Here is a 16,235-nt window from a genome sequence, read left to right on the forward strand (position 1 = left end):
TGGGGTGGCCACGGCTTTGAGGACCAGTTAAAATTTTTGCACTATTTAATAATAAAAAATGAAATGAAAGAACCACCGTGTGTCGAAGGCTTGCTCTGGCACTGTTTCTATCAAAACTCCACGAAACCATCGGCGCCTCTCCAGGGAGGCGTGCAACAAACGCGATCCTCCATCACGCAAGGCCGGGGTCCGGCGGGAAGCAGGGTATCAGGTCTGAGATTTAGAAATATCCCTTAAACCGTGGATTGGACCGACAGAAGGTGCTTTAGTGACCTGCTTCGAATTCCATACATTTTTAAAAATGTTTATTATCTTCCCTTTTACTCCATAATTCACACTTATTCTATGAGTATAAAAATTCAAGGAAGTTATAAAAGATTAAATTGCACCTTCCAGAAACATCCCAGTTGATCCTAGTCTTTTTTCTCCCTCTTTGTTCTATAGTCAGAAGGGCTGGTAGTGGGAAGATGGAAAGTTACGTCATACCGCGTTGTGACGTTTCTTCTCCTCTTCCTTGTGTTCGGCTGCTGCCCCGCAGCTTTCTGACAGGAGCCGCGCGGGGGGGAGGGGCGCGCTGGAGTTTACGCATGCGTACTGAAGCTTGGCTCGCACCTTTCCGACGGGGACCACAGGGGGCGTGGTCTGGGGGTTGCGCATGCGCGCTGAAGCTTGGGTCCCGCCGCGGTCCGTAGTTGGCGTCCCCAATATGGCGGCTTCCCAGGACGTCCACGTCCGAATCTGTAACCAAGAGATCGTCAAATTCGACCTGGAGGTGAAGGCGCTCATCCAGGTACGGACTCTGGACTCCTTCCGACTCCTGCAGCCTCGTCGGCCTCCCGAGCTTTCCTGACTTGGTCCAGGCGTTCAGTCCCCGGGGCCGGCGGCTCCTGAGAGGTTCCCTGGCCACCGGACGACAGATCTGTCACCCTCCCGACGTCTCCTCGCCCTTCGGCTGGTCGCCGCGGCCCTCTGCCGGCAGCTCCGCTGGGCCGGTCCCCGGGGTACGGGGGTCACCGAGCGGCGATGGAGTGTGGGTGAAGGAGGAGTGACGTGCCAAGCCCAGAGTCGGAGGGCAGACTGCAGTCTGGACGGGGCAGGTCTCTAGTAAAGCACCCCAGGTCTTCTCTACCCAGTTCACAGATGGAAAGTGAGGTGCTTGGCTTGAAGCCATTTCAGGGTAGAACGCAGCAGTGCAGTCAATAGTTGACATAGGCAAGAGTTAGCAATGTAGAAATGTTCCATGAGCTTAGCAGAAAAAAATCAAGAGCTGTAATCCTTTCCTACTTCCCTTTCCAACAAATGTTACTAAACATTAGATGCACACTCGAGTTCACAACAAGCTGTGGCAAAAGGTGAAGGGAAAGTATGGCTCCCAGATAAACCAGATGCAGAAGACACCAAAGTTGTGGTTTATCAAATGGTACAAGGGGGTATGACATAAGGAGCAAGCCACTGAACAAGCGAAGAAAATTAATGCAAATATATACATTTCTTGAGCTTCACTCCTCAGACACATAAACAAAACTTCCCCACTAATTTAGGAAAATAGACATAAGACTGTGTTCATACAACTGAACTTCCCAGGGGACAGGGAATGTATCTCAATGGTAGAGTGCATGCTTAGCATGTCCAAGCCTGAGTTCAGCCCTCAGTACACACACACACACATTGTCAGGCATGGTGGCACACAACTATAATCCCAATACTCAGGAGCCTAAAGCAGGAGGATCATGAATTCAAGGCAAGCCTGAACTACATACTGAGACACTTTTTTTTTGCGATACTGGGGCTTGAACTCAGGACCTACACCTTGAGCCACTCCACCAGCCCTTTTTTGTGATGGGTTTTTTTTTTTTTTTTTTGAGACAGGATCTGTTTGCCTGGACTGCCTTCAAACCACAATCCTTCTGATCTCTGCCTCCTGAGTAGCTAGGATAAAAGCTGTGAGCCCCTGGGACCTGATGAGACCCTGTCTTGAAATAAAAAATAAAACATTACACCCAAGGTTTAAAAACAAAAATTACCTTTCACATCATTTGAGTTGCCTGGGTCCTCTTTTGTACCCTGTTGTATTTGGGTTCTTGTGATCACTCATGAGAACCAGCGTTCAGCAGCTCTGCTAAGTGCTTTACACATACATGATCTTCTAGGTAATGTGATGAGGAAACAGGCATAGAGAACTTAAGTAACTTTTTCAAGGATGCACAGCTACTAAGTTCCTCCACCAGGATTTCAATGCATATACTCTGCATGCAGAAGCCTGCTTTAAAACTTGGCCCCTGTAATTCTGAATTTATTTCCGAACCAAATTTTCAATCCACCCTTAAGCATGTCTATAAACATTGTGATTGAGAACAGATGGTTTGTAAAATCAGACTAAATCTTTCATATGTTGCCAGAAATTTAAGCATCCTGATTTTCGAGTTGGAAAGATATAAAGTTATAGTATCACTTTTGGATGTCCATTCCTGTTGAATATATAAGCTGCTTTAAGCCGTTCACACTGGCTGGATGACGCTTTGTTAAACTTAAGGAACTCATAATTAGGTCAAGGTAGAGTTATGTTTTTTTCTTTGCATATGTATGTGTGTGTACATATATCTGTGTATCGTATTTGTGTGCATATATATATATGTATGTATGTATGTATTAATTTTTGTGGTGCTGGGAAGCAAACCCAGGGCTTTGTACATGCTAGGCAAGCACTCTGCTACTGAGTTACACCCCAGTCTGCCCTTCTATTTTCTTCTCAGCATTAAAGAGGGATGAGAAAATGTAAGTGATAATGTTTTTGTTTGAGTTGCAGAGGTAAATAGCACTAAGTAGGATGAAGTATTTATTTATTTTGGCAGTACTGGAGTTTGAACTCAGGGCCTTGCACTTGCTAGGCAGACACTTTACCACTTGAGCTACACCCCCAGCAGCAATGAGTAGGATGGATCATAGGCGAACCTTAGCTGTGGTCTCGTTCAACTTCCTCATTACAGATGACGTTGTTTGGTTTCATTCCCTTTTCTCTTCCATGTCTCCTAGGATATCCGTGATTGTTCAGGACCTTTAAGTGCGCTTACTGAACTGAACACTAAAGTGAAAGAGAAGTTTCAGCAGTTACGGCACAGAATCCAGGTGAGTGGCTGCAGAACTGAGAGAGTGAGAATGGGTGACAGTGAAGGGGGCTCAGTCCTGGTACAGCTTCCACATAAGTGCTACCCAGTTCTTCAGATACTCGTGGATGGAGTGGTCAGCATTAGATAGTGAGGTGTCTGTGCTGCTAATCTGCTCTCCAGGTTAGGAACTGGAGTGCAATTTGAAGACACAGCTCATTTTGGCTATTTTCTCTGTTGCTCTCCAGCCCATTCTCTCATTGCCGACCTCAGGCTTCTCCTGGGTGTTTTGCGTGTTGTCACTTTGCCTAGCTACTTCCTTTCTGTTTGTGGAGTCACCAGTCACATCATATGCACATTAATGCGCCTGGTTTCAACGACAGAGGTGCTATCTGAAAACACTGGAGTGTGCGGGAGCAGGTGAATAGTGGGTGTTTCCATTGCTGTGCCTTCAGTGAGGGTGAGATGAGTGCTATGGACCTGCCCTTCCCTGGGCGGGTCTGGAGCCACCTAGCATCACTGCACATGGTAAACATATGTGTGTTTCATGTGCCATTGCCCTAAATGTTAGCCTTTCACTTTGCTGTTACTTAGCAGAGAAAGACATTCTGTCCCAAAGCAGGTTTTAACTCAAAGAAGCAACAGATCTGTGTCCTGTGTGTGGCCTTCCTAAAGGATTTTCAATTTTAAAAATACCCAGTTTTTAGTTAACTCTAAGTTAACTTAGAATTTTAGCACTGTCACTATACCTGGCTGATTTCTTTCTGCCTCCATCACTAGGCTGATTTATTCATCGTAATTTTTAATTTGTGAGAGTGTTACTTTCCCGTGTTTTATATTTGTATGTGTGTGTGTATGTGTGTGCGTGTATGTAAATGTCAGCATACGTGGAAGGCTCAGTTACGCCCCTTCTCCTCTACAGTAACCACTTCTGTGTTACTTACATATTTTTCCAGAGTTTCTTTACTCAATATTTTCTTAGTTCTTCCCCATTTTTCATCTATAAGTTAGTGTGTTATATCACTGCCTTGCTAAACTTAACAATATGTATTGGAAGACTTTTCATATCAGCAACTAGAGACCCTCCTTAATCTTTTTGTATAGCTATAATTTTTCTATTAAAAACAGTTTATTAGCATGAATTTGTTGTGTGTAGGGGGTTTATTGTGACATGTACATATGTGCTTACAATGTATCTTAATTAGATTCACCCCCTCCATCATTCTTCTTCATCCCCTTCCTTCCCTTCTTAGAAGTTTCAACAAGGTTCATTGTTCTATTTTCATACAAGTATGCAAAATACACCCGCATGTTCGCCTTCCTTCCCCCTGTCCATTTACGTAACCTCCCCTCTTTCACTGGTTCCCTCCCCCAGACAGGACCTGTTTTACCTGCCTGTGTTTCATTTTTTTCAGTATATATTGATTGTTTAAATAGTTATAATTTCTTAGGCATCTTAGAAGATGGCTTCTACGGTTTTTTTTGCGTCTTTTTTTTTTTTTGCTTCTTTTTTTTTTTCAGTACTGGTGTTTGAACTCAGTGTCTCACACTTGCTAGGCAGGTGCTCTACCACTTGAGTTACAACCCCAGCCTTTTTTTGATTTTTAAAACTAATTTATTTCCAAAAGAGCCTTTCTTCAACTCAGCATGTCTTTAATTCTCCAACTACAGCCACTGACTTCAGCACGAGTGTTTCCTTGTTCTGTTTGTATATCTACATGCTTTTCCCAGTGTTTATTTCCTTCAATGATTTAAATAAATTACCTCACAATACATTTATATATTTATTATGCTGTGTACCCCCTATTACGTTAGCTCCTTGAGCACAAGTGTGTTGCTGGCACCTAGCAAGGTGAAAGAACGTGCTCCATGAATCAATAACCCCACACACTTCTAGTCTGCATTTCCTAAACATTTATGTACTCTATAGCTAGAAGTATATACAAGATTTTTATTTGTTTGATGTTTTAGCTCTTAAGTGAATGTCTCTTTTGTATATTTGCAACAAGATTGTGTGATATTAGAATAGAATTGGCCCATATCCTCAGAATTTGCTGGGTTTTTTTGTTGTTTGTTTATTTTGGGCAGCACTGAGGTTTGAACACAGGGCCTCATGCTTGCTATGAGGCACTCTTAACACTTGAGCCACTCCACCAGCCCAAAATTTTCTGCTTTATACATAGTGTTGGACACTCACTGTGTGCATATCTATATGTATGTCTTTGGATGTACAGGTATTAAACTGGAATTTGAGAAGTACTCTACTTTTCTCCAGAACTGTTGCTGGTCTGTGACAGAACTTTCGAGCAGACTCTGATGAAGAAATTGTATATTTCTCTCTTTTTTTCCCTTCTTCCTGTACATACCCATCTTCCCTTCAGTGATTCAGTACCTAATATGTGCAAGGTTCAGGGATAAGTGTAGTGAAACACTAGATACAACTCTGCTCTCAGTGAGTTTACATCCTAGTAGGGAATATCAATTTTAAACAGTCATGCAAAATAGCTAACTGATGACATTTGCAAACTTTTTTCAATCTACAGTCAATTATTTCTTTTTATATTGTTTTTAGCAATATTTGGAGGCATAAGTTGAAAGTCATTTCTGAGCTACTGAAATGGTGTTAGGAACACACACTTGTTCCAAACCAGCACTTGCAAATTAGTATATAAATAAATAGATATATAGATGAGATAATATGTTGCTGTGATAGATCAATAGCTTGATTTCAATGGGAACTTGTTCTAATTTGTAAACAAAACAATGGGACTTGAGACTTGAGGTGTTGTGGCATCATTACTTATAATACATGTGACCATTCCATCATCTGAAGCTCTTTGGGGTCTGATAGTCCTGACTGTTATGTCTGCTGCCTCTCCCTGATGGTGGATTATCTCCCTGCTGTTGGGTTGTTTGCACTTTGAGTACTGTCTTCTACAGACCTTACCTGTGAGACTTTGTGCAGCCTTTTCAGGGCAGTCCCTCCTGAGGTTTTTGCATCTCCTTCTGGAATTACCACAAATTCCAGATACTCTTCATAGAAGTTCTCAAACCACTTAGGGAAGATAAATTTGAGTCCCTGGTCAGCATGAGGGCAGCTCCCCGGTTATAAATTCTCAGGAGAGTTGTCTTTTTTTTTTAAACCCCTCTATCCAGAGCCCACAGCCCAAAACAGACAAGTATCCATGTTTTCACCCTGCTGGCAGATAGACATTTTTCTAGACCTTTTCTGGGTCCTGAATTTGTGGTTTTTCTCGGCTCTAGTTCTCAGCCTCAGATGGCCCGAGTCTTCTTTTTTCTATCCCTACATGAACTTCCTGTTTATTTATGGTGGTACTAGAGTTTTGAACTCAGGTGGGGTCTTGCTATACAGGTGCCCTACCACTGAGCCATGCCTCTAGCCTTTTATTTTTCTTTAGGTAGGTTTTGCATTTTTGCCCCAGGCCAGCCTCAGACCACAATCCTCCCAATCTCTGCTATCTGAGTAGCTGGGATTACAGGTATGAGCCACCGTGTCTGGCCTCCTACATGAACTTTCAAATTTTCAAACTGTTTGTAACCCGTCTGTGGTGGATAGGTACAAAACAGAGAGAGCATTTGAAAATACAAGATTGCGTAGTATTCTTGTGATATGTAAGTGTGGTCAGTGGGCTCATGTTCTGTAGGCTTTTTCTGTTTCATTTCAGGCCCTAGGTTATAAGAGTATCAACTCCTACCCCAGAGCAGCCATGAGCTAACCACAAGCTGACTGCTCCTATTCTTAGTTCCTTTCTTACTTTTGGGCCCTTGGGATTTTCCTCACTTCCTTGCAAACCTGGCTATATAGTTCAAAGAATGTGTTATATGTTTTCAGCACTCCTAGGTGTCCTGCCTTAAAAGGGTGCTTCAAGTGCCATTGTGTGCCCTGGCACTCAATAAGAAGTGCTCTTCTGTTTCATGTTACCTTTTAAAATCATTGTGACTTAGGGCTAGGGGTGTAGCTCAATCAGTAGAGTGCTGGCAAACAGATGGCCCTGAGTTCAAACCCCAGTATTGCCAAAAAACCCAAAAACTCCAAACCAAAAATATTGTAACATTGAGCTATTTTCCCCTCCAAGGAGCTTGAGCAGTCAGCTAAGGAGCAAGACAAAGAATCAGAGAAGCAGCTTCTACTCCAAGAAGTGGAGAATCACAAGAAGCAGATGCTCAGGTAGGCAGGTCTGGCCGCCGCCAGCCCCCTCCTCTAGGTCACTTGCTCCTTTTGAGGCTTGAGCATATTTGCCTAATAAATTTAGTTTGGTGATTAGATAACTGTCATTTACACACAGGCTGAATGTGCTCCCTAGATCAGTAGTTTTCTACTGGAGGAAGAGGGGAGGGATAAGCAATGGGAGCTATACATAGTTTACAAAGCAGATTTCATGTTACACTGTATTTCATATTTTTGAAACAAAAACAAAAAATATGATTGCCTTTGTAATATAGGATCAGTTCTATCTAATAGTTGGCCCTAGAGCCAGGTGCCGGTGGCTCATACCTGTAATCCTAGCTACTCCAGGGGCAGAGATCAGGAGGATCATGGTTAATAAACTTTTGTACAGTAATCATAAAGAGGGTTGTCACTAAAAATATCGAGGGCTCCACCAACTTTCCCAGTCCACTGGTGTTCAGGCATTTCTTCTGAAGCCCCTGCCTGTGAGCATTCCCATAGGCTTGCTCTTTGTGCCTTGCTCATTTCATCTAGCTCTGTGTTTGCTTGTGGCTTCGCTTCTAAAGTTGAGTGATTGTCTGGCACCATCCTCACTGACAGCAGCTGTGTAACACCAGCCATGGGAGGCACTGGCTGATCAAGTTGTGGGCATGGGGGAGGCAGTGTGAGCAGGATGGGGTGTGAGTGGCAAGCAGTGTCCTAGCACTAAACTCACTGGTGATTACATTGTATCAGAGCTTGCTTTCCTGTGCCACCAAGGGAGTCAGATCACCAACATGGGGGAGAGAGCACCCAGTATATAAAGAATAGGTGGTCACACTGGGCGCAGTCAGCTTAGCCCAGGCTTAAAGCTGAGGAGGAGATAGAAGATGAGTGGTGAATTGTGGTTCTCAAGGACAGCACTGCCAGGACATATACCAGAGCACTTAAAGCCATAGAGGCCACTTGTCAGAACGCGGCTTTGTATGGCAGCTAAGGAGTTTGGATTGTTACCCTGTAGTCTGGAGCCACTGAGGGGTTCTAAACAGTGAGTCCTATCTCCTGTCCCCTAGCTGCCTAAAGAGAAAGGGACAGTGGTAAAACATCTTGCATACAACTTCCAGGATCCAGAGGGAAAATCTTAAGACCTGAGCTAGAGTAGTTGCCAGGGCAACCAAGAGGAGCAAGTAGTAGGAGGTGGGGATGGACTCCATGAGCTACACCTAGGACAGACTGCTGCAATTGGAACTACAGCCTGGTGGAGTCAGAGAACCTCACATGCCACTTCCTCTTTCCAGCAATCAGACCTCATGGAGGAAAGCCAATCTCACCTGCAAAATTGCCATCGACAATCTAGAGAAAGCAGAGCTTCTCCAAGGAGGAGACCCCTTACGGCAAAGGTATCTGTCCTGTCTTTCTGGGCTGTGAGGACAAAGTTGACATCACGTGGCATGATGTTACCCTCTGTAGGAGCCCCTCTTGTTTTCAGTATAGCATTGTAGAGAATGCTGTTACAGCCACAATATTTTTTAAAGTATGAAAGAAGTGTATGCTTATTTGGAGTAAGTTGGTCAAATAAAAGTATGAATTACAGAATGAAAGTAAGCTGTAATCTTACTGCTCATGAACATTTTGGGATGTTGTCTCCCCCAACATTCCAAATTTTTTTTACAAAGGAAAAACTGTACCATATATAAAATTTAGTATCCTGTTAGTATAATAGCACAAGCCTTGCTCATCTTTTAAAAGACTCTTCAGACATCATTTTAACTATGCAGACATAGTGTTCCATTATACTAACCAATCCCATTTGTGTGTGTCTACATTTCTAGTTTTGCAGTATTGTAAGCAATCGCCAGGGAACATAAGGCTTTATCCACATTTTCCTTCCCTCCCTTCTTCCTCCCTTCCCCACTCCATTCTCCGTGATCCTACTATTTGTGCTTCCCCACTGCAGCTGGGATGACAGGAACATACCACTGTACCAAGCCATTGGCTGAAATGAGGTCTCTTGAATTTTTTTGTCTGGCCTGGCCTTGAACTATGATACTCCCGATCTCTGCCTTCCAAGTGGCTAGGATTATAGGCCTGAGCCACTATGCCCAGCTGAAGGATGAACATTTCTAAGACTCCAAGTGCTCTCTGGGAATTGCTTTACAGATGGCAGCACTAGTTTCTGTTTCCACTGGCATTCCACAAGTACCTGGCCTCTGCACACATCCTTGCCAGTACTGACCATTTAAAATAGGTACTAGCTGGACATGGTGTTGCACATCTGTAATCCCAGCACTCGAAGGCAGAGGCAGGAATTCCGATCATGAATTCAAGGCCAGTTTGGGCCACATAGTGAGTTCTAGGCCAGCCTGAGCTTCATATTGTGATCCTGTCTCAAAAAACCAAACCATACCAAAATACTAATGTTGATAGGTTAAAACATGGAGTCTCATTTGAAAGTGGGATTTTCTCAGAGTGAGGCTTTTGTTAACATTCCTCCTCCCTCATCCGGACTTTTAGAAAAACCACCAAAGAGAGCTTGGCTCAGACATCCAGCGCCATCACAGAGAGCCTCATGGGGATCAGCAGGGTGATGTCGCAGCAGGTCCAGCAGAGCGAGGAGGCCATGCAGTCTCTAGGTAAGGCCAGGTGTGGAGCGGGAAGCTTCACCTAGAGACAGCAACTCCAGAGCACTTAGCCAACATTTGCACTCTGGCTCTTCCACCCAGCTCCGCCACCTCTGCCCACTTAGAACTTGCTGGCTCCTGTGGCGTCTTGTGAGCTGATGTCACAGCTTGCTTCTACCCAGAGTGGGTGTGCTGCTCTTGTCTCTCCTTTCTATTACTGCAGGGCTTCCCAGTGGAAGCCTTCCCTGGGGCTCATGTGAAAGCCAGAGATCCCAGGCCTCTCCTGATAGTGTCAACGGTGCTGGACAAGAGATTTGGGCATCTGCTTTTCAGCCAGGGCTCCAAAGACCCATATGGTCAGGCATGTTTGGGAATCATGGTTGGTGGCGAGACTAGTGGGTCCTTAGCTTTCAGTTGTGCTCCCAAGTGTTACATACCGTGAACTGCTTTTCAAAGTGCCAGTCCAGCTGCAGAGGAGACTGCTCAAGACCACCAGGTTCTCTCCAGTAGCTCTCCCTGCCTTGCTCACTTGTAATGCAGAGAGAATTGGTCCCCTCTAAGGCCCTTCATCTAGGAAAACAAAGTTTGCTCCGTGAAATAACTTCTGGGAAACTTCACATGTAGATAGAAGGAAAGAACATGGTATGGTGAGGCTTTGAGTCCCTCACCTTGCCTCGGTGATTCTCAACTCACAGTGGCCCTGTTTCAGTTTCCCTCACCCTGTCTAGATTGTTTCGAAGCAAATCCTACTAGACATCATTCATAAGAACTGCAATTCGTATCTCTAAAACTGGATGGATGGGTGATGTCTCTTTGAGGAAGAAAGAAAAACAAACCCAGAACCACAATACATTTTCATTCCTTAAAAATTATCTGTAATTTTGAAACACTTTTTTTTTGGCAGTACTGGGGTTTGAACTCAGGGCCCTGTGCTTGCTAGGCTGGCACTGTATCACTCAAGCCATCTCCCCAGGCCTTACTTAGGTTTTTGAAAAGGTAGAAGCATGGAGATAGAGGACTGGAGAGGGACGTAATTGTGTGTGTTCATTCCCCTTCCCTCTTATCTGTCATTTTCAACATCTCTGTTTCCTCCGGTAATTTGTTTTATGTATTTATTACTTTTTAATTTTGTGAAAAGGTAATATGTATGACATGATTAAGGGGGAAAAAAAATCCCAGTGCTCCCAATAGAAACATAACGGGAATCACATATTTAACTTTTCTAATAGGTACATTATGAAAAGTAAGAAGAAACATGAAATTAATTTAAATGATACGTTTTGTTTAACCCATTACCATTTCAACATTGCAATTAATAGTACAAATTATTGAGATAGTTGTTCCTCGGTGTCTGTGAGGGACTCCTTCCAAAACCCCCACAAGTACCAGAATCTGAGGATACTCAAGTATCTCCTCATTCACCTTATATTTTTTAATAGTTTTTTTTTTTTGGTGGTGGCACTGGGGTTTGAACTCAGGGCCTCACACTTGGTAGGCAGGAGCTCTGCCACCTCAGCCACTCTGCCAGTTCTTTTCTCATACACTTTTAATCACCTCTAGGTTACTCATCACAGCTACTGCAACGTAGATGCTGTATGCTTGTTGTACTGTGTTGTTTAGACAGTAAAAACAGGAGACGACACCTGTATGTCCAGTTCAGTAATGACACATTTTTTCCCCCAAAATATTTTCAACCTGAGGTTGGTTAGAGCTGTGGATGTAGAACTTGTGGATACAGAGATGCTTGTATTTTACATTTCTTTTTTTCTCACACTAAATCTTTGTGATCTTTGGTATATTTTACATTTATAGATGTCTCAATTTGGAATAGCCATATTTTATGTGTAAGGAAATATGTGTGTTGTGGCTGCCATGTAGCCAGCACAAAAAGTGCCATATTGAATAGTATAAAAAGAAAATTAGAAAGCCAGCACTCCCTTCTGAGCTCCAGTCCTCCAGGTCCACTCCTCAAAGGCCACCAGTGCTACCAGTTTCTTTTCTGTTTTTTGGCAATACTGGGGATTGAACGCAGGGCCTTTTGCTGCTTACAGGCACTCTAACACTTCAGCCACACCTCCAGCCCTTTTTGCATTGGTTATTTTTGAGATAGGGTCTTGCCTGGGCTGACTGGGACCGTGATCTTGGGACCATAATATTCTTATTTGTGTTCCCTTCTGTAGCTGAGATGATAGGCACACACCACCATGCCCAGCCGTTGGCCGAAACGGAGTCTCACAAACTTTTTGCCTGGGCTAGCATTGAATGCAGTCCTCCCAGTCTCTTCCTTCTGAGTAGCTAGGATTATAGGCGTAAGCCACCAGTTTCTTTATTATCTTCCAAGTTTATATAATACAAACAAATGAAATTTTATTTATCTCCTTTTCTTACATAAATGAAAACATTGTACAGTTTTACACCTTGCTGTTTCACTTTCTTCTTTAAAATTTTTTGTTATTTTTTATTATTGCTGTACTGGGGGTACATTGTGACATTTACCAAAGTTCTTAATAATATATCATAGTTGAAGTCACCCCTCTTCACTTTTTATATTCATTTGGTGTTTTTTGTTTTTTTGTGATACTGGGGTTTGAATTCAGGGCCTCATGCCTGATAGGCAGGCACTCTACCACTTGAGCCATTCCACCAGCCCAGGTGTCTGTTCTGAGGACATCTTACAGTGCTTCATAGAAAAACTTCCCAGATAAGTTTTCTTACCCAGGTGTCAGGCCCGGACACCTATACTCAGAGTATGTTTGACATGGCTCAGAGTTCTTAATGGTCATAGGCCTATTAGGTGTCACACAGTGGCTGGGACATATGTGTCACATCTTTTAGACTGTAACCAGTGGCCCAGGCCTGAAGGACTGGAACATGGGAGGGCTTATGTCAGGGTCCAGCCCATCCTTGCCCTTTGGTGGTCCTGCAGTTGTCCTGGCAGGTCCCATTTCACAGGTGGAATTCAGCTCCTGCCCCAACACAGCTCTCACAATGCTCATCCACTATCACCCAGGCTTCTGGCTGGTGGGTCTTTTCAGTAGTGTCTGACTCCTTCAGAGAGCTGAGGGTGGTGTTTAGGCAAACAGCCACTTCTGCACTTCTCCCTGCCCTTGTCTGTATTCAAGGTCTCCTAAACAAATGATATCACGCTGGATGGGGCCTCTGGAAGAGCCCTTTCTTGTTAGATCCTTACTTTCTATGCTCATCTAGGTGGTCTCCATTGACCTGCGTTGGTTTATTGGCAACCAGCCAGCAGAACAAGATTTCAGCATTTGTTCTGTATAGCGTCTGAATCACGCTCCCTCCCTCTTCTGTTTCAGTCAACTCTTCACGAACTATCCTTGATGCAAATGAAGAATTTAAGTCCATGTCGGGGACCATCCAGCTGGGCCGGAAGCTCATCACAAAGTATAACCGCCGAGAGCTGACAGACAAGCTCCTCATCTTTCTCGCCCTGGCTCTTTTTCTTGCCACAGTCCTCTATATTGTGAAAAAGCGCCTCTTTCCATTTTTGTAAGATCTGAGAGCTGCCACCTTCAGCTCTTTACTCTCCTGTTTCGTTATCCATCCAGGCTCTCAAGGTCCTGCCTCAGCTGCCAAACACAGCCACATCCCCTCCATTCTGCTTCTGTTGCTCAGCAGGTCAGATGGACGGAAACAGCTCCGAGTTTTCACCAAGTAGCTGGCTTGGAAAGGGCAAAGTGATGGAGACAGAGACGCCTATGGGACATAGTGACCCTGAGCTCACCCAACTGTTGAGCACTGTGGGTAACTGCCTACCGGAGCACTTCAAGTCCAGCCTCCGGGGTCTGATGCTCCTCCCCTCTCCTGAGCCTTAAATGCTAGGTCTGGTGAAGGGAAGAGAAAAGAGGTTGGAGGAAGGTCAGAAACTCATGGTCCTTCCTGGAGTAAACGTGATTGTCTTTGACAGAATGAATTGAGCTTGTTTCGTTTCACAAGCTATCGCTCTGGGAATTTGCACGCCTCTTTTCCTAACACCCTGGTTTCTAGGGTGTAAGCTTCCATCATTCATGAGTGGGCAGCTGCCACACATGGTGGTCCTTGGCTGTGCCAACACTGCACATGCGTTGGTGGGCCTTGCCCGGCTCACCACTCCCGCACTAGGATGTTAGGCGGGGGCTGCCATTGGAGGTGGCTCACGCCAACATCTGATAGTGCTGGGGCAGAGGTCTTTGTCCTCCCCACAGCCACCCCTTAGGGCTTGGGGGTATTCAGTGAGGACTGGCTGTAACTTTCTCTTTGGGGTCCAGACTAAGTGTAACCAATGAGAGAAGCCAGTAAAAAACTGAGGCTCATCTGAGCCCAAGTTCTGTTGAAGCCAGGGCAACAGGGCTCAGGCTAGGTCTGCCTGGAGGTGCTAGTGTCTCTGTGCTCTAGGCCTGCTTGGTCTCGCAGTTGAAATCCTAGCCTCCTGCACTATTTATAGCCCAGGGGACCTGGAGGGGTCATGGAGGCAGAAGGGTAAGTGGAAAAACATGGACTTTAAGCTTTGGCTCAAACACTTGGTTTTGAATTTTGACTGTACAGCCACAAACAAGGTACATTACATCCTAAGCCTCAGTGTCCCCAGCTGAAAAGTGGAAGTGACTATCCATATAGAATAAATTTGAGACTCACAGACAGTATAAAGTAGCAGTGCAGCCTTCTTATGACTTTGCCTTCAGTGGACCTCCCAAATACTGCTATCCCCTAGGACTCTGTCCTACAGCAACAGCAAAGGGCCTTTCAGAAAAGCTGGCCAGGCAGAGGCAATTGTTAAGATCTGTTTGAGCAGAAGGTGTCAAGAGTTAAGGCCTCTGGCTTTTTCCTCAGCAGCTGTCAAGCTGCTAGGTTTTTCTAAGGAGGCCAGGGGACTAGCAGGAAGGAAGCATATACCGCAGATAGGCTGGACACATTCTGGACAGGACGGAGCAGAACAGCCTGGGATTTCATCAATGTGGCATACAATTTAAAACTTGTGAACTGTTCAGTTTTGGAATTTTCTCCTTAATGTTTTCAGATTGTGGTTTGCTATGGATAACTGAAACCTTGGAAAGCAAAGCCACAGATGGGGGCAGGCAGGACTACTGTACACACACATCATCATCATCATCCTTAAACGATTCCTGGCCCCAAAGACACTGCAGAGTACACACACATCTTATTTATAGTCAAATTAAAACTGAGGATAAATCCAGATGGGACAGTCCCACTCAGATTCCAGCTGCAAGTGCTGCAGATGGATGTTATCAAGTTGGGATTTTCTCGTCTTAACGTTTCTCTTTACTACTTCCTGCTAATTGTCAACATCCTCACAGCGTGGAAATTGTGGGCTCTGCACTCCCTAAAAAGTCTCCCTGTGACACTTTATTCCTCTTTTACTTGCCTCTCAGAATTGGCCCATTGTGAAATGTCATCAATAACTCATCTTGCAACCCATCAGCCAGCAGTCTGCCTTCCCCCAGGCTGGCTGGGCAGTAAGCCGCCTTCCACATTCAGCCAGGAGGGGGCAGTGTGCACATTCACTCCGCAGGAGATGAGATTATCTCCGCTGACCATTTGAAATGCCTTTAGGGACATTTTTAAAAAAAACTTAACAGATTTTTTAAAAAACTAAATATGTGAAGCTTGCTTATATTTTGGTCTTGGAATAGGTCCCTAAGTGGCCTTAATTCTCAGTGTCAAACAGTAAGTGAGGAAAGTCTGTGTCTTACATTTGCAATAGCTGACAGTCACAGAATTAAAATGGCCTTCAAGGGAGCAGTCATTCAAGAACTAGCTACTAAGCACCTACTATGTGCCAGGCATTTGTGTTAGGGATAAACAGTGAACAAAGCAAAGATTCCCTGTGTCATGGTATGTGGAGGGATAGTGAGCGCATAAACAGTTCACATAGTAAGTAAGTCGTTTGTGCTAGAAAACACAGCTGGCCTTTTGTACTGTGGGCAGATTTAACCAGCCTTGCATTGAAAATGCTTATTAAAAATGTATATATGGACTTTACTTCTGGTTGTTATCCCCTAAATACTCCAATATAACAATTCTCTCTCTCTCTTTTTGTGTGGCAGTATTGGGGTTTTGCCTCAGGCTTTGTGCTTGCTGGGCAGGTGCTGTACCATGGAAGCCATGCCCCCAAGCCCACCAACCATCTTCCTAGCACTTACATTGCTTTAGGAATTTCAAGTCATGTGGTGCCTCCTTAGATTTCAGGCATACAGGAGGGTGTGCACAGTTCTAATGCAAATACATTTCACCAAGGAGCTTAAGCATCCATGTGTTTTGGTAATCATAGGGGGTCCTGGACTAAGCCCTTAGAGTCACAGAGGAGACTAAGCACCAGGTTAA

The 16,235-nt window shown here is 44.4% G+C and overlaps 1 protein-coding gene across 1 annotated transcript; it reads left to right on the forward strand.

Annotated features, from left to right (window-relative positions):
- The first annotated feature begins 648 nt into the window (after nucleotides 1-648).
- Bnip1 (BCL2 interacting protein 1) lies at nucleotides 649-15,893 on the forward strand. The gene is made up of 6 exons (XM_020183594.2): nucleotides 649-790; nucleotides 3,034-3,126; nucleotides 7,202-7,293; nucleotides 8,571-8,672; nucleotides 9,787-9,905; nucleotides 13,211-15,893. The coding sequence occupies exons 1-6, from the start codon at nucleotides 656-658 to the stop codon at nucleotides 13,405-13,407; spliced, it is 738 nt and encodes a 245-aa protein (XP_020039183.2). The 5' UTR covers nucleotides 649-655; the 3' UTR covers nucleotides 13,408-15,893.
- Nucleotides 15,894-16,235: the final 342 nt, after the last annotated feature.

Source organism: Castor canadensis, chromosome 16, assembly GCF_047511655.1.
Source record: "Castor canadensis chromosome 16, mCasCan1.hap1v2, whole genome shotgun sequence".
NCBI lineage: Eukaryota > Metazoa > Chordata > Mammalia > Rodentia > Castoridae > Castor > Castor canadensis.